Source organism: Adiantum capillus-veneris, chromosome 27 (genome assembly GCF_014529385.1).
Source record: "Adiantum capillus-veneris isolate H3 chromosome 27, ASM1452938v2, whole genome shotgun sequence".
NCBI lineage: Eukaryota > Viridiplantae > Streptophyta > Polypodiopsida > Polypodiales > Pteridaceae > Adiantum > Adiantum capillus-veneris.
In genome coordinates this window covers 69,146,124-69,168,030 of record NC_140957.1, presented here as the reverse complement: position 1 = coordinate 69,168,030, position 21,907 = coordinate 69,146,124, and the positions used below count along the sequence as shown (strand labels likewise).

General features: G+C 42.9%; 1 protein-coding gene and 2 long non-coding RNA genes across 5 annotated transcripts; 2 read left to right on the top strand and 1 right to left on the bottom strand.

The window, feature by feature from the left end:
- The first annotated feature begins 141 nt into the window (after nucleotides 1-141).
- LOC147422151 (uncharacterized) lies at nucleotides 142-12,573 on the top strand. The gene is made up of 2 exons (XM_086503619.1): nucleotides 142-638; nucleotides 11,390-12,573. The coding sequence occupies exons 1-2, from the start codon at nucleotides 259-261 to the stop codon at nucleotides 12,405-12,407; spliced, it is 1,398 nt and encodes a 465-aa protein (XP_086359745.1). The 5' UTR covers nucleotides 142-258; the 3' UTR covers nucleotides 12,408-12,573.
- LOC147422152 (uncharacterized) lies at nucleotides 5,902-8,751 on the bottom strand. 3 transcript variants are annotated; one of them, XR_015186848.1, is made up of 4 exons: nucleotides 8,594-8,750; nucleotides 7,576-7,669; nucleotides 7,369-7,450; nucleotides 5,902-6,550 (listed from the first exon to the last, which is right to left on the bottom strand). It is a non-coding gene; the product is annotated as an uncharacterized LOC147422152 (long non-coding RNA). The 3 variants fall into 3 exon arrangements; XR_015186849.1 differs by lacking the exon at nucleotides 5,902-6,550 and adding an exon at nucleotides 7,172-7,235 and having other exon boundaries at nucleotides 7,325-7,450; nucleotides 8,594-8,751; XR_015186847.1 differs by lacking the exon at nucleotides 5,902-6,550 and having other exon boundaries at nucleotides 7,172-7,450.
- Nucleotides 7,685-8,583, top strand: LOC147422153 (uncharacterized). Its single transcript, XR_015186846.1, has 2 exons — nucleotides 7,685-8,054; nucleotides 8,140-8,583. It is a non-coding gene; the product is annotated as an uncharacterized LOC147422153 (long non-coding RNA).
- Nucleotides 12,574-21,907: the final 9,334 nt, after the last annotated feature.

Below are 21,907 nucleotides of genomic sequence, written 5' to 3'. Positions count from 1 at the left end.
ATGGAACTCCACTTGAATTTTAGGGGCAGGCCCTCAGAAATTAGAATGGACCTTTACAGGGCCTATGGATAAGCCCCTCTAAGCGTGAATGGGGTGTTCAATATCTTTTTGTTGGTGCAAGGGGCGCCTGAATTGAAAGGGTACGACACAAAAGAACACAGAATCTGATAGAACGCCGTCATCACTCTCTCGATCTCTCTGACGTCGTCTGCTCTCTCTCGCTCTTTGGCATAGCCCATATGCAGAAGGAAGCTATTTATGGCAAGCCTGTGGGGTTGCTTCAAGCCACGGCAGTCGAATAGACTGTCGGAGTCGGGGATCACCACTATCGTTGCCAAGAAGCATTCCGCCATCGCCGCCATCATCACAGGCCTCTCTGCAGGGAACAGCTCTTCGAGTCCGGAAGGCAGATTCAGCCCAAACGAGCAACAATCCAATTCTCGCTCCGGCGGCTCGCGAGGTGGCTCGTCGTCCCCGTCGCCTGTCTGTGATGGGCTCGGTATCCTCATCTATCCCTCGCTGTTGCTCACCACCCACTCAACCATTCCCTCCCCTGCCTCTGCCCACAATGCGGAAATCAATCTGCGCTATAGCGACACCAGCCTCAACATTTTGCGACGAAGGTTTCTTCCGGAGCTGTGAGTCTCTCCCTCTCTCTCTCTCTCTCTCTCTCTCACTCTAACACACACACTTTTTGTTTTGTAAATCTGCATTGATTAATTTACAAGTGGGAAACCTCAAAGGGAGGAAAACCCACGAAAAGAAAGGGATACAAAAGACAGAGCACTATGAGGCTCCTAAGGCTAGAGCAGTCAAAGTAAATCCTATAGGCATCAAGAGTGATGGGGAAAGGGGTCAACAAAAGTGCCCTGGAACATTAAGGAGTTCCTCCTAGTATGGCCGGCCGCCTCCAGCGGCCTCTCTCTCTCTCTCTCTCTCTCTCTCTCTCTCTCTCTCTCTCTCTCTCTCGTGCAGTGCTCAATGTCATCATGGTCACAGGACACATTGGCCAGAGCATACATGATTTGGTTTGAATCAAGTGTGTGTGTTTGTGATGATTATTTGTGATCACATTTTGGTACAACAAAGGAGCCACCAAGGCAACAAAAAAGAAGAGAACATTCCCAAAAGCTATCATTAAAACACAATAAATTCTTCCAATTCCCTCAATTATTTCAATTATAGTCCTTCAATAAGAGACAACGAAAAATAGAATGACAAAGACCCAAAATATACTCAAGCTTACACGTGGAATACCCACGGTCCAATGTTACCTCTCAAACCTTATATATTTGTTAGTTGTAAAACCTCTTTGTACACAATGTTTTGAGTGTAAACCATTGGAGGGTCTGCGGATTCACTTATATTCAATCTTTGAGCATCATCAAGAACTATTTTGATGGTAGATGAAGATCTCACACGGGACATTGCAACATATAGCTGACCATGAGTGAAAACTGGTGTAGCTAGATACAAACCCAAAACTTCGAGTGTTTGACCTTGTGCCTTGTTGATTGTCATTCCAAATGCAAGCCTCACAGGAAACTGTCTACGCTTCATTTCAAAAGGTAGTCCCTGAGAAGCCCCTATAAAAAAGTATATTCTGGGTATGAATACCCTTTCTCCAGCATGTGACCCAGTGATTACTTCTGCATCAATAATCCTGTGGTGAAACTGCTTACATATCAACCTTGTACCATTGCACAAACCTTGTCGAGGATCCAAGTTGCGAAGAAGCATAATTGGGACATTCTCTTTCAATTGCAAAGAGTGTGGTGGAAAACCTCCCCCAAGCTCAAGAGAATTCAAAAATTCAATTGTATAAAGAATACTGCTGCAATCAGATGAACATACTGAGTCTGCACTCACATATTCCTTGAATATTCCTCTCATTTTACCCATGGCCAAGTCATTAATGGCATCAACCTCCTTATTGCGAGGAGCAAGGATACCTCTATCCTTAAAAAACCTCTTGTAATCTTGAATGTGTTGCATATCTCCATATATACAATCAATGAGCCCTTCAAGACTATTTCCTGGAAGAAGCATGTGATTTGGCAATGGGACACGGTCATTCAAATCTCCATGACCATTACCAATGCAAAGTATCCAATCTGCAAATTCTCTTGCAAGTGCATTATTTGAGCCTTGAAACACACGCATATTGTCTGTTAACCGCAAAACCTTTATATATTTCCATATGTGTGAGTGACACAAAGATGCATTCACAATATCTGCACGACTTCCTTTGCGGACAACAAGCAAAATTTGTCTAAAATCACCCCCAAACAAAAGCACTTTTCCTCCAAACAATACATCATTTTGCATCACGTCCCTTAACGTTCGATCTAGTGCCTCATAAGCATATCGATGGGTCATGGGAGCTTCATCCCATATGATCAAGGCAGCTCTCTTCAAAAGTTTAGCAAGCTGACTGTTCACTTTGATACTACATGTTGATTCCGAATGCAACTCTAATGGTATTTTAAACCTTGAGTGAGCGGTCCTTCCATTGCTAAGAAGTAAAGCTGCAATGCCGGATGATGCACATGCCAAAGCAACCTTTTGTTGACCACGAATGCGAGAGAGCAAGGCATTATAAAGATATGTTTTTCCAGTTCCACCCGGTCCATCTAGAAAATAAATACTTCCTTGTGCCTTTTCAACTGCCTCCATGACTTTATTATATGCAATGTGTTGCCCTTGATTCAAAGAACTCTCCATTCTATCTGCCAAATCATTTTGTTCATGTGCATTGAATATTGTCTCCTCACTTAGCAATCCACCACTACGCTGGAATAAACGTGCTTGATCTATGCTAGGCATTCCAGAATAGTCAGCAAGTCATTTTCCATATTGTTGAAGCATATAATTTAGGATAGATAATGCTTGGTTGTTTGCTATTTCATGACGAACATGCTCATCAAGCGTACGTGTGCGCAAAGCATAAAAAAATTCCTCAGAAAGATCTTTGGAGAAATTATTCCACAGAGTACCTGGAGACAAAGGCTCACAAAACACCAAAATGATCACAAATAATTGTCGTAATTGTGGTCCCGATCGTTGCAAGGATGCCTCCTGTAGACACATTGACCATTCAGCATCATTTTGTAGTAGGCCCCTAGCATTGCAAGCTTCCTTAAAGGTAGGGTAAGTGTGCCCACTAAAAGTTTGAAGGTCCTCAAAGTTCCGTGAACCCTTGCACTCGTTAAGCAACATTCGAAGATAATAAACCTCCCCAGCTGTGGGAACAATGTTGTACACTCTTCCGATGGTGTTGCCCTTTTGTCTGTGAGTCCATAATTTTCTGCGTGCACTCCAAACCCATTGAGTAGGAAAGTCTGTGTAGAGCAAATCATTTGCTTCCAGATACCTTTGATTTGCCACAAACCACTCTGTCGGTGTTGTCTTTCTATTTGCATCATTAGTGACTACTCCCGCCAAATCTGCAACATCTTTAAAAGCTACCATATTCTGTAAAGGAAGATGAACTTGTAATCGCATTGTATCGAGCTTCGCATCATGTAGGTCAAATCCAAATATCCTCAAAATTGCCTGATGCTGATACATAACGTGCCTCTAGATAGCTCTTAATTCCATCAAGAACACCTTCACCATCTTGCAGCAAGACTATGGCTCTATCATGGCCCTTATACACATATTTGTAAATATATTTTACAGCTGTGATAGTCGAGCATATTTCGACATTGATGTGAGCTTTATATCTCAATGAGAGAAGTGGATTATATGGCACAACCCATCGATTATCCAGCTTCATTTGTTTTGATAGCACATAATTTTCATGATCTCGTCGCATGTATGTTGGATATCCAGCGCCATCAATGCAAGTTTCTGCACAAAACTTGCGTGGATATTTAAATCTGCACCTCCCTTCTACCATGCATGGTGCATTTTGACTCAAGACACCACATGGACCGTGAATGTTACAACGTGTTATAACATTGTGCAAATCAGGGAACCTGTCTTTGTCTGGTAGCTCAGCACAAACCATTTTATCATAGTGTGAGACATCAGTGGGCTTGTACTGAGATGCAAGTATCAACAAAATATGAGCATGAGGAAGTCCTCGTTTCTGGAATTCTATCACACTGACATGGCCAATGACATCTCCAAAACTAGAACCCTATATAAGCAAATGCATCAAGTCTTTAAACTTATGATAAAAGACTCGTGATGTCAAATCAGGACGATCAGAAGCACTTTGCCCTGGCAATAAGGCATCATCAATCTCTTTCTAGCGTGGATTGCATGTGAAAGTTATAAATAGGTCTGGCTTCCCACGCTTGCGCACAATTTCCATGGAATCTTGATAGATCTGATACATATGTCGTGGGCCACCCACAAAAGACGAAGGCAAAACAATTCTTTGTCCAACATTAATACCTCTCACTCCTTCCACCACATCCCTAGCTGCCACCATGTCTGCAAGGCCTTGATAAGCTTCAACACGAAGTTCCTTCTGATGGTTTCTCAACCATAGTAGCCTAGACTCCTCCATTGTGCTGTAAGCATCAACAATGTATTGCTGCAATAACCTACCTCCTCGTAAAAGACACTCTGCCGTGTCACTCCTCACTTGTATCCGAAATGTATAATACTGCTTTTGAGTCATAAAGCGTGTTCTCCTTTCAGTATTCCCACCGGCATCATCATCGGAGATAGCATCATTATTGATATTGAGAAGAGGTATGTACGGGTGCCAGCCATCTTCTCCTCTTGGAAACAACAAAACATATAGTAAAGGCATATATGAGCGATGCAAGGAAGAAATTCTTTTAAGTCCTCCTCTTTGATATTGCAATAAAATATCATGATGCCCCACATTTCTTTCATCTCCATGCCCAGGTATGATTGTTGCAACTTCTGAACCATGGGGTGCTAGGTAATGCCAACCATTTGAACGTGCTTCAGTAATTACCATTTGGATCTCAGGTATTACAGAATCTTGCATCATTGTAGCGGCATGACGAAAGGCATTTGCATATGGGTTTTCACAATGCATCATCGTTTGCAAACTTTGCAAAACATCTCTATCCACATTTGGTACATGGTGTAATCGATTATTCAACTCATTCTCTGTGTCAAAAAAGTACAATTGTGCAAAGCGAGGGATCTGATCTATTGTTTTCCCTGGAGTCATAGGCCCAATATTATGGTACACAGATCCATGAACTTTAAAAGCGTATATACCTCTACCTCTAGAAAATTGCTCATCTACATGAGCCCCCAATGATGCAAAAGCTAATGCATTATTATATGCCCTTATGTTTCTGTGAAATATTTTGCTTCTAGGAGTTGTCCCCTGCATCAACTCTTTAAGCTCCATTGGTGGATCACTTAAGTTAAGCAAAGAAACTTTACCCGATGAGCAAAAATACTTTCCCACAAATGTTTGTATTGATCTCCCTTCTACCTTCCAAGAAAAAGCACCACAAATGGAACATCTAAATTCCAAGATGCCCAAGTTGTGTAGTACGCATTTACCATGGTAAAGAGAAAGCATGGAGCTATGCTTTAAGAACAAGGAATCTGGATACACTGTACGAAAAGAAAGGCTATATTTCTCAACTTTGGAGAAGTCATCCTCTCTAAGAGCATTGTGAGGATTTGTGTGGACATCTTGCAAGGGTCTATGAGTTTTAGTATTGTAGAGATTATTTAACCCCATGCAGAGATCTTCGAGCCCTAGACCGTGCAACTTCCCGTCTTGCTTTTCGAGTAGCATCACACAATCTGCTACGTCTTGCATGTCTAGGAGTCAAAAAACGTGGTCGGGAAGACACCATCTGTTTTTGTTTCAAATAGAGATTGAATTATTCTCACATTTAAATATTAGATCACATTACATTACAAATGAACAACATACATCATCATCATCATCATCATCAAAAACATTCTTAAGAAAATCAATTGTTCTTAACATCAAAACATCATAAGTATCATAGCTCATCTCTCAATAAGAGCTTACATATTGGGTGCATTACTTGGTGAACCTGGACCACTTGGCATAACTATACGACCAATCCTTTTGTCAATTGCATTCAAACGACTAATAGATACTTTTAAGGATTGAACTTCATTCCCTAGTTTGGTTACTTGCTCTTTCAAGGCTTCAACTTGCTCCTTGTGCTCTTTAAAGAGTAAAGAGAGTTTCTCCATGACCTCATACTGAAAGGTTTCAGTAAACCGTTAGAGCTCATGTTGATTGAGCTCCAAACGTCTCATTGTTGAGAAGAACTCTTCTCGAAAGTCTCTTGGTCACTTTCACTTGTAGGTGCTTGAACCTCTTTCCAAATTTTACATAAATATTCATTGGACTCATGTTGGTTAGCTTCATTGCGTTCACAAAATCCTTGAATAATGTGTAAACGCTTTGAAGAACCTTCATCATCCCCATAACCTCTTGATCTAGCAAGTTGCTTTGTTGCTCGTAGGCTATTACGATATGGAGGTGTAGGCATGATAACCTCATCAACACCATGTCCTCCTATAGAAGCAATTGGAGAACCACTGGAAGGGCTATCCATCACTGCACGGACATATAAACACGAGTTATTTGAAAACGGAACATTTATATCTATCATGGATTTTTTAAAAAATTTTACTACCTCTTTTTTAATACAGTATCATTTCTCTCTATTTATCCCATTCTGTCTTTATTTTTGGATCGAGTTTACTTTCTATTAATTTCATTTTTTTTGCAATGTTTACACTAAAACTGACATCTATTAGTTCAATCCTTAAAAGTACACGACTAATAGATGATTTTTTTAAGGCATTCTAGAGAGAGAGAGAGAGAGAGAGAGAGAGAGAGGGAGAGAGAGTCGCCATGCTTGTCATTTCTCTCTATTTATCCCATTCTTTATTTATTTTTGCATCAAGTTCAATTTCTATTAATTTCATTTTATTTTGCAATGTTTACACTAAAATGGTCATCTATTAGTTCAATCCTTAAAAGTACACGACTAATAGATGCTTTTTTTAAGGCATGCTGGAGAGAGAGAGAGAGAGAGAGAGAGAGAGAGAGAGAGAGAGAGAGAGAGAGACTCCCTATGCTTGCAGTGTCTGCACACAACAAAATCATAAACTAAAAAAGTCCATAGTCCAAACCTATGTTGACAAATACTTTTTTTTAAGGCATGCTATAGAGAGAGAGAGAGAGAGAGAGAGAGAGAGAGAGAGAGAGAGAGAGAGACTCCCCATGCTTGCAGTGTCTGCACACAACAAAATCATAAATTAAAAAGGTCCATGGTCCAAACCTATGTCGACCTTCTCATAAATTAAAAAGGTCCATGGTCCAAACCTATGTCGACCTTCTCATAAATTAAAAAGGTCCATGGTCCAAACCTATGTCGACTGCCTGAAAGGTCGAGGCCGGCAGCACTCTCTCTCTGTCTCTCTCTCTAGCATGCCCAGCTTCGAGAGGGTCCTGCTCAGTGCTCGAAAAAAACCTAGGTTTAGTGTAATTCCACCTACAACCTCTAAATTTTATATTTAAAGGTGAGAAAACCTACAGAAATTTGAAAAAAAAAGTGTAATTTTTGGTGTAAAAACCTTCAAATTTTGTCATTAGAGAGAGTCGTGCTTTGCGTTTGCGTCCTCATTAACGCTTGCAGGACCGCCTTGGCCTCCTCCATCCGGTGTGAAACTGCACGCAGGGTGCGCACTTGCAAAGGTCTCTCTCTCTCTCTCTCTCTCTCTCTCTCTCTCTCTCTCTCAGCATTCCTGCAGTGATGCAAGCACCTTGAACATGCAGAGCTGACTCCCGACTGTCTTTGCCCGGTTCGACACTATAATTATCTCTGGCAAAGAACGTGTCGGCAAGACCTCTCAGCAAATATTCATGCAAGTTGCCTTGCAAAAGGCGGGCATGCGCCATGTGCATCATTGCACGCAAGGTCGCAGAGGGTAGACCAGCAAATGTGACGCCCAGACGGCTGGCAGAGTCTGACATAGCAGATTCATTTAGCTCTGTGGCTGCTCCTTTGAAGTCAAGGACATCACCTTTGGTCTCTGTATGTCTAGTGGTACTGGTGAGTTACTATGTGTCCACAATTTGAAGCAAAGTCTATGCTTGGATGTCAAGATGCCAGTAATTTACTCTTGTGGGCTATGCAGGGCATCATCATACTACTGGCCTATTCATTTTCTAACTCCAGTGAGTGTGTGTTTGACTTAGTTGATTTGTGGCTAGCAATTCAGTTTCACTCACGCTTGTAGTGTTTTTCCAAAGATTTGCAAGGGAGGGATCAACACTTGAAGGCTTCTCGATAAGCTGAGGATGAAAAAGGTTTACTTTGAAAAATGATCACAGCTTTGCGAATGTGTAATTTTGTTTGTAAGTTATCAAGCTAACTTGTTTTTTCTTTGCCAGAGGAGTTTGCTTCTCGGCCAGAGTGTAGAACAGCTGTGTGCCAAGTGCTCCCTTATCTAAAGAGAATATATGGAGAAACTATGAGTCATGTGCTTCATGTCGTGCCTTCTGCTTGTGGTGTGGTCTGTGTGTGTGTGTGTGTGTGTGTGTGTGTGTGTGTGTGTGAGAGAGAGAGAGAGAGAGAGAGAGCGCTCTTACTGCACGTCGATTTTTTTTTTGGAAACGCTGACTTACTGCTCTTTAAGCTTGACCCCTGGCCTGCAAAAAAAATTGGAAACGTAGAGTTAGCACTCTCTCTCTCTCTCTCTCTCTCTCTCTCTCACAAAGGCAGAGTTAGCAAGCTCTCTCTCTCTTTCTCTCTCTCCCCCACACACACATACCTGCGCTTGGAAAGACAACCTACGCTTGGAAAATAACCTCAACTGAGGTGTGGCTTCTTATAGCTGCACCAATATTCAACTCGACGTATTGCTGCCCGCAACCCGACAACCCGCAACCCGATTCTCAATCTGCCCGCAGCCCGCAACCTGCAACCCGATTCTCAATCTGCCCGCAGCCCGCAACCCGATTCTGCACAACCCGCAGCCCGACGCAAAGCTCCACGCGGCAGCGCAATCGTCTTATAGACTGGCAGGGCAATCGACGCGGCAGGGCAGTAGGCTGGACTTCGACGAGCAAGCCTCCACGTAGGCTGGACTGGAGAGCGAGAGTTGCTGCCACTTGGCAATTGACCTTCTCAAATTAATATAGATATAAGATGGTGCAAGATGGCCCACATAATCCAAAATCTGACCCAGGTGAAGAAGACCGCAAACTGAGATTGTGGTGATCGAAGCACCGTAAAAAGCCAAAATCATATGTGAAAAGAGCCAGAAGAAAAATGTAGTCGAAGGGCAGTCGACACTTGCCGAATGAAGACTCTGGAGTGACGACAAGACCACAGTAAGTGTGGCACGGTCTCCTCAGCTTCAAGGCATCTGAGGCAGCGGGAAGGTGCAATATGTCGAGCATGCAACACACTGCCAAGAGGTAGAGCTCCCACCAAGCATCGCCACAAGAAAACACGTTCCTTCAAAGGCAGATGACTCTGCCAAATGCGAGACAATGCGTGTTGCCACCACAAGGATGACTCGGAAAGCGACCACAGCTGATTACCCCGATGCACAATCCATACATCAGACTGAAGAATGGCATAGACATTGGCAGCTGAGCTGCAGTCCAATCTAGTAGTAGCTAGATTCCAGTCAGAGAAGCGAGAGTCTTCATCCAGAGGAGGAATGAGCGAATGAGCAGCAAGCATGTTTTGAATCTCCCGCCAGAGAGGAGAATAGTGAAGGCCCAAGTGAAAGCGGGAGACGGCATCAACAAAAGAAAGAACATAACCCAAGTCATCAAGCACCTGATGCACCTGACAGATTCCTTTTTGGGAAAGAAAATACGCTTGGCGAGGAGCTTGTTGAACCAAAGTTGAAGCAAAAACCTTGCTCCAATGCAGAATCTCCAAGCGAAGAGAGTTACCCCCAGAGGATTGTCTACCATCCCAAGCCAAATGCGAAGTGACAACCTTCCAATCAACAATTAGAGAAGAAGTGAAGGGACATCCAGGAATGTGTCCTTCAAGCTTCCCAAAAACAACATCCCAATAAGTCAGTTGCCAATGACCAAAAGAAGGGGTGACAATGTGCGCACATAAATGGGTGACCATGAGAGCCCAGGGTTGCTGCTGCTCCACCAAAACTGGCAACAACATAGCTTTCCGAGCCAGAAAATGACGTCCCATGTCCAAAATATTTAACCCTCCAAGCCGCTTGGGAGAACACAACTTATCCATAGATAGAAGCCGAATTCCCTTCTTGGTAGACGAGGTCCGCCAAAAATGTTCTAAAATATTGGACATGAGAGACTGCAACCGCAACCGAGGCCAAGATAATAAAGGCAAGTAAAATTGCACATAAGCCACAAGGATGCATTGGAAAATCCTGAGACACACATGAAGTGGCCACGTGGACAATTTCCAATAATTTAACTTGGAATGTAGACGTTGGAGCACCCAATCCGTTTTCTTCATAGCCGATACATTCCAACCCAGCCCAAATGGCGAACTAGAACATGGGGAGGAACAATCTCCCTAGGCCACATTATCTTATGCCAGTCACACTCTTTCAGAGGCAATAGCTTGGATTTACAAAAGTTAACTTTGAGACCTGCTGCCAATCCAAACAAGTGAAGGGTATCACACACACACACACACTCACACTCTCTCTCACACACACATACACAAGACAATTAGACGGCTAACGTATAGCCATTTTGCGCACAATTGTGTTAAAAAAGTTTAGAGCTCTCAGACTACACCAATACTCTCTCTTGAATAACAGGTCTTGAGTTCAACTCCTCGTGGCTAGATCTTTAAGGTCTCTTGGGATAGTTTTTTACGACGTTAAAACTCTCTTCTTCTTGGGGGGGGGGGGGCGCACGCACTCGTGTAATTATAAGAGGAAAGTGGTATATTCTCTCTATCACCCAAGTGTGGTATATTGGTTATGCCATTTTCCTCTTGATCAACAGGTCTTGAGTTCGAACTCCTCGTCGGCTAGATCTTTAGGTCTCTTGGGATAATTTCCTACGACGTTAAAACTCTCTTCTTCTTCTTCTTCTTCTTCTTCTCTCTCTCTCTCCACCCACGACTTGGGTTCAAAGTCTTTTGGGATTGTTCCAATTTCCTACAACGTTAAAACTTCTCTAAGTGTTCTTCTCTCTCTCTCTCTCTCTCTCTCTCCACTAAACGAGCTGTTGCACATGCCAGAGCGGTTTCGCACTCTGGACTTTATGCGCAAACTGTGCACCTGCTCTCTCTCTCTCTCTCTCTCTCTCTCTCTCTCTCACTCACACACACACACACACACACACACACACACATATTTCATAATGAACCTTTTCTCGTAGTAGTTCAAGCCATTCCTCCTTCTGACTAGTTTTGTAATGATGGCACAGGTTCTTTGCCACTGATTCGAAGCTCAATGTAACAGTCATAGCTTGTGAGTTTGTGAACCCAGAAATGCAGCCTCTAGGGCTTGACTCCAGCAAAGTGGACTTAAAAGCATATGAAGTGGGCAGCAAAGTGTATGTTTTGGGGCATGACAGAAACAGGGGATCTCCTATTAGGCTTTCAGTCGGATGCGGCTATGTCATTACAAAGGACAATGCCGGGTTTATGATGAGGTCGAGGGAGGAGGCTTGGCTTCGCGGATCGGCAGGGTTCGATCAAAAGGGCAATTTGGCACTCATGATAACCGACTCCGAGATGGACAATGACAGGGCATTGAGAAATGCATGTGTTAGCATACATGGTATCAAGAACTGGCTTGAACCACAATGGCAAGCTACAAAGTCCGGAACTATGCCGCGACCGCGAGGATCGCTTTTGTACACCAGAAGAGCCACATATGCTGGTCCTGATGCCGGATCAGCCGCCGTTGATGCATGTGTCAAGGAATTTGATGACAAGAGGGCTAATGCAGGCAGTGGGAAGATGGCCCATTCTTCCTCTGTGGTTGTCCTGGGCAATCATATTAAAAAGGACGGGCTGAGCAGGCCAGTAGAGGTCGAGCAAAGGACACGGTTTCATGACATGAGCAGAGATGATGCGGCAGGGCCGAGTGCAGGATTGGAAGACGAGAAGCAAGCGAGAGCGACGACGGCAGTGGCGGCGGGGAAAGGGAGTACCATGAAGAACAGCAAGCCAAATATAAGCAGTGCACTTAAGGAGGTGGAAGTGATGGCAAAGGAGCCCATGAGTGCAATGCGAGGCAAGAAGGGATCAAAGTTGTCCATGGAGAAGAAAGCTACTTCCTTGCAGAACAAAGGGGGCCTTGGAAAGGCGCAAACAATAGACTACAGCTCTAGAACAAATTCAAAGGGCAAGCCCAGCAGTTTGCAGCAAGCCTTTCAAAGGGACCGCAAGTCTCTTCAATTAAGGCTCCATGACATTCCGATCAAAGATAAGTTGTAGGGTGGGGTGCCCCCGTGCCCCTGTCCAAGTTTTGTATACATGAAAATCTAACTCCCTTCTCTTCTCACTACAGTATGTCAATTACTCGTTTTGTGTATACCCTCCATGATTCATGTCTTAGGCCCCCAAAGCAAGCAACTTTTGGGAGTAATTGTGGACCGTTGGATTAACGCTCGGTGGATTAGCACCACTTCACCACTTTGCTAACAAAATTTCTTTCTTTCTATTTCTCGTAGAGAGGGGCATTAATTGAGCATTACCTTATTATGGCCATGTTGACATATACTTGACAATTCTTTCCATGATTACACCCCAAGAATTGAGCTTTGGCCACAATCACACTAAACAAGTCTTGCTTGGTGGGCATTGCTATAGAACATAACAAGACATATGCAGTTTGACATCAAGCATCTAGTGCATTAGCGAATTGTTAAAAAGAAGTGCATGTGTATATGATATATAGATACGATGATCAAGATTGAGGGAGGAAAACATGTAGCTAAATTAAACTTAAGGAAACATTGACAAAGTGAAAAAATATGGAAATCATCATCACACTATAAAAATTAAACTACACTATCGACTTGATAATCGTGTATGGATGTCGTTTAGTTCTGCAAGCTAGAGGACAGTGTTTGTGGCGACCTATATAAAAGCAATGTGAATAGTTAAACATTTCATCTTGCAATGAAGCGTCACAGAGTGAAAATACTAAACATATAGTGCATGTCATGCGGAAGTGCCATAGAAAAGTATGGTGGAGAGTTGGCGCTGTGGTCTCTCCAGAAATGATAAGAAACGGAAGCCGTGCCTTGCGCCATAGGCTTTATGTGTTGGACCAAGCAAATGCATAGGCATGGGGAATTGGATGTAGACGACATACCCTGTAGTGTTATCGAGGTGGACTTGTGGTTGTGTAGTTGAAATGTCCGCTATTATGAATACATGTCAATCTTTGGCACTTTCGTCTTGATACAAGAGTCCAAAACCTTCAGGATAAAATTTGAGATAATCCCTCACGTCCAAGGCTCTGTTGCTCTTATCTATGCTGATTGTCACGTGGCTCAAATTGAGACCAAGTGGGAAGCAAGTAGATATCAAGTTCTGTATCTTGATGATATTAAGAAGCAGCAACATTGAAAGGACTAGCCGTGAGTTGGTTTTGTATTGTACATTTTGCAACATATGACGCACTAAGAGTAGCATTTTCGCAAAGATTCAGAAAAGAGAAGACTCCAACAGATTTCTTGAAGAAAATCAAGACATCAAGCATGGGAATATATTAGTGGAAGATTATGCTCAAAAATCTAGAACTTTGGTTGATAGATTGCAAGGCAATGAAAGACCCATAGATGAGATGTTAGCATGATACTTCTTGAAGGGTTTAAGAAAAGTCTTGAAGAATATTGTGGCAAGCATTGACATTGTAGGTGGAATTAATTATTAGGGTCTCATGTCGTCCACGATCTCTTTATCGTGTTGATCATATCTATTGTTGTCTCCATCCTCTTATCTTCTGCGACTTTCATTACGATCCTCTTAAATTTCTCGTTCACTTCTGTAGAACCAGCTTTTAAAAGCTTTTGATCCATTTGAAAGACAACATTAGCGATACAAAAATCATAGAGCATGGCCTGATTAGGTTGTAATCTATCATGGATTTGCATCTTCTAATTGAGACAATCTATGGTGAGACGATTGCGCATGAGCTGTAACGGAAATTGATAAATAGTTATTTATTGCAGTTGACAGATAACAAAGCATAAGCAAACTCGGGACTATGCAAAAGGATATTAGGTTCATAGAAACTTTATTATTTAAGTTCTTTTTATGAGCTATGGTCATTATTACGTCCATGTGGACAGTCTGTACTCATTTTGAGTATTCAAGAAATCTATAAATAAACACGTGCAAGAGAAAAATGTTCACTCTTGCATATGGAAAGATTGCACCTAGTGCTTGTGTCCTTCTCATCCCTTCTCACCTCTCTTCTCTCTCCGTGCTTGTTTAGAACTCTGCTCTATGAGGTGCACCTACACTTGCTCTTCTTTTGCCCTCTCTCTAGTTCTTTATCTCTTAGATCATGTACTGTTCTTGATTGTGCGTATGTGCGGCTTGTTAGAATACAGATTGGTTCATTTTATCATTTGTAGAATGTTATTTGTGTATTTTGCAGGCCCCCTACGCTCCCGATTGTTGCAGTGGTATCAGAGCTATGGCTAAACTCTTGGGTTTGCAACCACCATGGCTATGGAGAAGTTTTCCTAGAGAAATCAAAGCTAAATTTACTTTTTGTTGTTGTTTATTTACATTTTTTTCTTCTAGAAGTCAAGTAAGGATGCTCTTTGCATGAAAGGATGTGTCCTTGTTGCCTTTTGTAACCTGGCAAGGATAGCATGAAGCACACATGCTAATCATTAGTATTTAGATACTATCTATAGAATTGTATAAATATTATAGCATTTCCAAGAAGAAGAACAAGAATTAGACAAGATACATCAAAATTCTTGTACCCATATAAGAATTTGATAAGAGGAGCTTTTCACAAAAAGAAGGCCATTTTTTTTTCGTGTGTATATTGGCTTTGGGAAAGATAGAGATGGAGAAACTAAATAAGAAAGCTGCATGCTAACAAATACCAATAGAATTCAAAGATCTACTTTGCATTTGACAACTCTTGTACTCAAGATTCAACAGATACTATGCAAGAGGGAATTTGGTGATCAATCTACCACAATGGGGAGATCTTAAGAAGACAAGGGGTCAAGAATGCACAATAGCTTTATATATATAAGTAATAATCCCAAGAGACCTTGGAGTAGAGGCGATGGAAAACGAAGACTGAGGATGATGGAATATGAAAGGACATAGGGAGATAGACATGCCACGAACCACCCAACCGTACCTATATATAGGCCCTTGGCCCTCCTATATATAGCCCCTGTACCGCATGTGTATCCATCGGCCCTTGGCCAGGGACGTGCCCTCATATAGTCCTACCCTTGGCATGACATTACTCCCCCATTGAAAAATCGTTTTCGTCCGTGAAAACAAAAGTGGTAGGATCTTCATAAGAACACTAATGTTTTCCACCGCGGTATCCCTCATGGATCCGGCTATTTGTTTGACTGAAAACACGGTGCAGTAGGAGGTTCAATTAAATCAAGAATAACATCTCGATTTTGCACATTGTTGTCCATTTGCAACCATCTAGTGTGTAGACTCCATTTAGAACGCACATGAGCATGCTAAACGAGTTATCACGACAAAGATGTACCTATAAGAGTACCGCTTTTCACTTTCCGTGAAAGTACTTGGTGACATAACTCATCCGCCAAGTATAAGTCCTTGACATGCTCTCAAATTTCATCAGTAAACAACCCCACCATAACTAGTGTTCAAGATTGTGAACCTGACTTATACATGAAGAGACTAAACTTAGTCGCAACCATGCATTAACTGATAGTAAGTGAACTCGAAGTGGAGCAATAAATGCTTATTAATTGGAGTGCTTGGTGCTAATGTACGCACTTTGCATATCTTTTAGCCCAAGATTACACTTTGTAATCTGCATATCCCCTTGGATAGCTGACAGCATTGAGGTGTGTTTTCTTCATGGTTTACTGTCAGTCTTCCCAGATGACTGGTAAATGGGAATCATAATATCGTATAACATTGCTGAGGAATCAACAATGTCCGGAATAACCATCGTGGTTAACTTGAAAAATCCACAAACATGCAAACCGATCCATGACCTCTATTGGTGATTAGTAGACCCAAAAAGTAATCTCATAGAGATACCGCACACAGAGTATAAAATGCTTCATAAGCAACAACTTGATGAATACGCATGCCGTTCCAAATCAGCTCTTGCTAAACACTAGGGCCCATAACACCTAGTGTGCATGCATTTAGCAAAAAACAGATCCGCCGATCCACGATCATCCTTGCCAATAGTTATGGAAAATATGATGCGCCTAGCACACATTAAAGAGGAATGTAAATAGTTCTGGAAAGAAACTAAATACTTTCAGTTGCAATCATTTGCAAGTCTTGTTGAAACGTCTGAACCATAATAGAAGGTGAAAGAATGATCACTTCTAGGTACAAACTATGAAACTTTTTCATTAACAACTCATAGCCTTTCTATATGTAAAACAACTATCTGTAATGTTGTTTAGCAACACTTGTACCTTAAGTAGTCATTCTAAGTATCCGACAATTTTTGGCCACTCAAATTGCTCCTGATACGTCGTGCTGAAAATGGTCTAGAAAACAGATTGGACCAACACCTAGGGACTTTGTCGTGACACATATTTGAAATAGGGGCCGCCAATTTCAGTCCGAGAGACTCATATTCACCACATGTGGAATATATCTCAATTAAGGATGTCTGAAAAAAGAACATCCTTCAAGTACAAGATGTACTTGTGCGTGGAGGTAACTGCAAACACTCTACGATGGAAGTGAGAGGGACCCTCATTAGCCTTGCTCCACACTGGCTAAACCGAACTCCTTGATTTCCTAGACCATGTTGCATCCCATGTGAGAACATGTGCCAAATCGAGTCCCACAAGTGGATTCATAACAGCATAATGTACATTGGACACTACGGCCCAAAATGCTTGTTCTGACATGCCCTTGGCATGGCCCTGGGGATTGAACTGAAAGTTCAGTTACTCGTATTTAAATGCAGAGGAGCACGTCTTCCACTGTGAAAAAAACCAAGCAACATTGCACTGAAAACCTTGGGTGTTGCCTTCGCTATCCAAACCCGTTGGGTAGAATCTACGTAGTCAACCCCTTGGTAAGACCCTTTGTAGAAACTGCTCAACTAGAAGGTAATGGTAACCAACATAGTCTGTGTACAGAATGATGAGAATCAACTTGAAAAGTTGAATTTGTCCGCTACCGCGTGGTAGATTGCGGAATTATTTCCTTGAAAGTATAACAAGAATAGATCAAACTGTGATCTTCAATGCCTATGGGTGATTTAGGAAGCAACCATGGGGTCTTACCCCAAAATAGTGCGTCCATAGACACTCGTAGTGCTATAGAGAGAGACGTGGTACACAATGACGTTAATGGACAAGCGAGAGTCTTGTCATTGCAGATGTTTTTGGTGTCATTTTTGCATGACATGGTTTCAACGTGACACTTGAGTTGAGTTTATGGTTATCAAAAACTCAACTCAAGTGTCACACTGAAACCATGTCGTGCAAAAATGACATCAAAAACATCTGTAATGACAAGACTCTTGCTTGTCCATTAACGTCGTTGTGTACTAGACTGGGTATGTCTGTTCGATCTTAAGAACAAGCACCCAAGGAATGCCAACAGTTGGGTCATACCCAAGGTCTGACAATGACTCGTAGCCAGCGTGTGTGGCTCCTAGCCCTTATGGAAATTCGTATTAAATCCATTAAACAATGAAGAGTGATGTAGAGGACGTCTTGCCCAATTGCTAGCTGAGAGTTAGAGAACCTTGGCTCATGCTGACTCCCAAACAAAACATGTATCAAAAACTGCATAGAAAGTTTTCATTATTCATGGAGGGAAGAAAGAAAGAGAGAGAGAAAATGCTGGGCTGAGTAACTTTCCTTACGTGATGACTTTGTATATATTGTGCCCAATCTGTGTGCTCTGACGCATCTTATGCCTTACTTCCAGCTTATCCTATAAGCATGCAACAATCTGCCTGTATAACACTCTCATCGAGAGAGGGAACAGAAAACATAAGCCATAGCTTGACCCTCTTACCACGTATGGGGTCGTGACTTTACAAAAATGACTTAATATTGCCTGTGAAATAAGTCCTAGATTTAGGTTCCATTTAGTGGTATTCTGTGTTGACAGCAACCAAAAATTTAAACAATCCAGAACTTAGTTTTTCCGTGACAGAGTGTCTGGTGTGATAGCGGAAGCGTAATCTCTGAAGCGGTGGAATTCATGCCACTTGGTTAGCATGCCTTGCATACAGATTTTTAAGCCCTTGGCGAACGTGATGGCCTCAAATGTGAGAGCCAAAACCTTTAGTGCCTTGCACAGTCTAAACTGGTAGGGATTCTGTGAGGTGATATGCCCTATTTTGCCAGTTTTTCAAACTTGTGTGCCACTGCCTGTGATTCCAAGTCAGTGGGCAGTACCTTGGTACAAGGGAGAAGCCTTGCTTTATGTAAAATTGTCAAAGAACTTTGCTTTGCCCAAAAGCATTAATTTCCAATGTAAAGGTATAAACATGGAAAAATAAACAATACTGAACATGGTCTAATTTGGTCATCCTGCTGTAACCAGTTGTCTGGAGATGTCGAAAGAAAAGCTTGTTCAAATGTAGTTCATAGCCATTTGTGTTGCACAAGGGAGAGTTGGCGTATGTATCATATACATGCCATGAAAGATTTTGCCGGCATATGGAGGAAGTTCCCAAGGACATGTGCTCATAGTATACCCCAGAGGGGGAAACGCTCAATGCAAGATTCCGAAATGGAAGTCGTACTTCCAATAAGTACTTTTGTGTCCTTGTAGACTGCGGTGTACGTGATAAACTGGAGCCCTTCTGGCTCATAGCCATGGTTTCCAATAGGTAATGAATGCCCCTTGGCTTCACACATACTGAAAGATCCTCCATAAATACTTGCAAAGTGCTGTCATGTCAGCACTTGGAAAATCACTATGCGAGAGATCCGCAAACACATCTACCGTCGGTTGTTGCAAATGGTGACAAATAGTCGGCCATGCAGAACATATTTGTCATCATCAATCAAGCCTAGACGTGAGGAAAAGAGCTTTGTCGAATCGACAAAGAAGCGGCCATGCCAAACAACTTTGTACCCTCGAGCAATAAGAGTTATTGGCCGTGCCGATCCCTATAAGTACCAGTTCCTTTTGCATGGCTTGAATATTGTCTACTCAAGCCATGCTCGATGTTGATCCCTCAACCAAACAGTGGTTCTTTGCAAACAAAGAAGTGGAAAAAAGTTTAATGCGTACGGAACTTGTCATAAGCTGTGCTTGTGCTTGCATGCAAGAGCTACATAGCATGTTTGAAAACATGATCAAACCAAAACAAAAGCTATTGCATACCTTGGCGATGATCTCTATTGACTCTTGAGTCGTGCTTAAGTACTTGTTGTAGCCGTAACCATGGTCCTTACCATGGTAGGGTATATCCTTGTCGATTGTAGCCTTGCTTGGTGTTGTATATCTGTAATAAGCCTTGCTCACATGAAATTTTGATAACAAAACTCTTAATTTACCTCAATCAACGCGTCTTGAATCAACCAATAACATCATCCTTGTCGTAATCTCCTTGTCGGGCACATAACTTGTGCATTCGAATTTCCTTGAATTTCGATACCGAATTGACATGCAAACATAACGTGGAAACCTTTATGTGGTTTTGCTGCAACATCATAAATTTGGCAAATCCTGGCAGCCCAAGCTGAGAAGATTGTCCTTCACTGCTCTTACGACCTTGCATGCAGCCCAAGGTAATGTCTACATCCGAGGAATTTTCTGTGGGACGAGGTCCCTGTGGTGACCTTAGGGCACCCATAGGGCGCCCACCATGTGTAAGTAAAGAAACGCCATGGCGGGTCTGCAGCGCAGGGAAAGAGAAGATGATGGAATCGTCTGCAAACCGTGAGGGCGTTTGCCCATGTGTTGAGAAACCTCTTCCATAGTAGCGTGCACATATTGAGCCGAGCTGCCCGCAATTCTGTGGAGGTCGACCCCGAGTCCGTTTTCCTTGCAAGCGGGTATTCCCGCAGTCATCCCCTTCGGCCCTGCAGGGGAAGTTTCCCACGATCCCGTCCCTGCTCTAGAGCATGCAAGCAAGTGTATCGAGGGAAGAACCTCCCGTCTTGACAGCACCATAGCCTCCTTGGGTGTGGAAGAGAAAGATACCCCCTCAGAGGCCATGCCTCATGCTGAAATCGAGAGAGAGAGAGAGAGAGAGAGAGAGAGAGAGAGAGAGAGAGAGAGAGAGAGAGAGAGAGAGAGAGAGAGAGAGAGCATGCCAAGCCATGCCAAGCAAGTTTTCCCTCCTCCATAGCCCTCCTCTACCCTGAGCTCTGATACCAATGTTAGACAAGTGGAACTAGAACTTAGGAGTCCACCTCCCAACCAGCCACTATATAGCACGGCTCCTAGCCCTTTGCCCTAGTTGGACTCTCTTTCCACACTGCCTAGCCCAGCCTTGCCCTTGTCTAGTGCGGCCTTGCAGTTGTCCCAACATGAAGCGGGGGGAAAAAACGAAGTTTAACAGCAGCCATGGTGGTCGAATAACGCAGAGAGAGAAGTAGAGGCCGAGCGCCGCAAGGCATGCCTCCCGGGCTTCGGCCCTGTGTCGACTTCGATTCTTTGGCCCAGGGAAAACCCGATGAGATCCTGCATGCCTAATTTGGTGCAGGTTTGGATCTGCATGGGCCTCTCTCGGGGTGCTTTCCCGCGGCTTCAGTTCAATCGATACCCGCCAAACAAGCAAGAGACCGATTCCACTCCCTTCTTATCGGGCCTTGACTTCCTCGGGCCTTGCCTTCCTCGCAACCAAAGTCTTTTTGCAGACCGCCTTGCTCTCCTTCTTCACCATGCGAATAATCTCGAACGAGAGAGAGAGAGAGAGAGAGAGAGAGAGAGAGAGAGAGAGAGAGAGAGAGAGAGAGAGAGAGAGAGAGAGAGAGAGAGAGAGAGAGAGAGAGAGAGAGAGAGAGAGAGAGAGAGAGAGAGAGAGAGAGCATACAAACTCCATGCGAGACCTCCATCTCCCCTCTTCCATAGCTCCCTTCTTCCTCCTCCCACCTTGCTCTGATACCAGTGAAAGGACATAGGGAGATAGACATGCCACTAACCACCCAACCGTACATATAATAAGTCCCTTGGCCCTCCTATATATAGCCCCTGTACCACATGTGTATCTATCGGACCTTGGCCAGGGCCGTGCCCTCTTATAGTCCTACCCGTGGCATGACAGCATATGGGAAGTTAGAAATTTTAACATCCTGGAAAATAGCCTAAAGGCATGGTAACAAACCCAAAATAATTATTGAAAACAACACTTTTATTTGTGTGTGTGTTGAAGCCACAAGTTCCAACTAGCAAGAGGAGCAGTCGGAGTAGATCGTCGTCTAGCAAGATGGGCTGTTTGGTGTTGACGACCTCTCTCCTGCTCATAACCAACTTAGCGCATCTAAATCACTAAACCACAGTGTCGTGCCACTCTGCTTCCATGACAAGAAAATGAGCAAAGGGATGCCAATCATGTTTATTTGAATCCTACATGATTATTCATCAGTAATAAGGGCTTGCTAACAAGCCAACTTTAAGATAAAATATGCCAGATGTGGCTCTAAGGGCCAAAGGATGTCTTGGTATTGCTAAACAGTGAGTATGCTTGAAGTGGTCATAACTAGGATTTTATTGATCAAAGTTGAAGTACTTGAAGGTCTCCGCATGCCTATCTTTACGGCTCGTCAATCGAAGCTACATATAAGAAGTTATGA

Coding starts and splice junctions, on each gene's coding strand:
- LOC147422151 (XM_086503619.1), top strand. CDS start 259: ATGGCAAGCCTGTGGGGTTGCTTCAAGCCACGGCAGTCGAATAGACTG. Junction 639..11,389: donor CGAAGGTTTCTTCCGGAGCT/GTGAGTCTCTCC, acceptor ATGATGGCACAG/GTTCTTTGCCACTGATTCGA.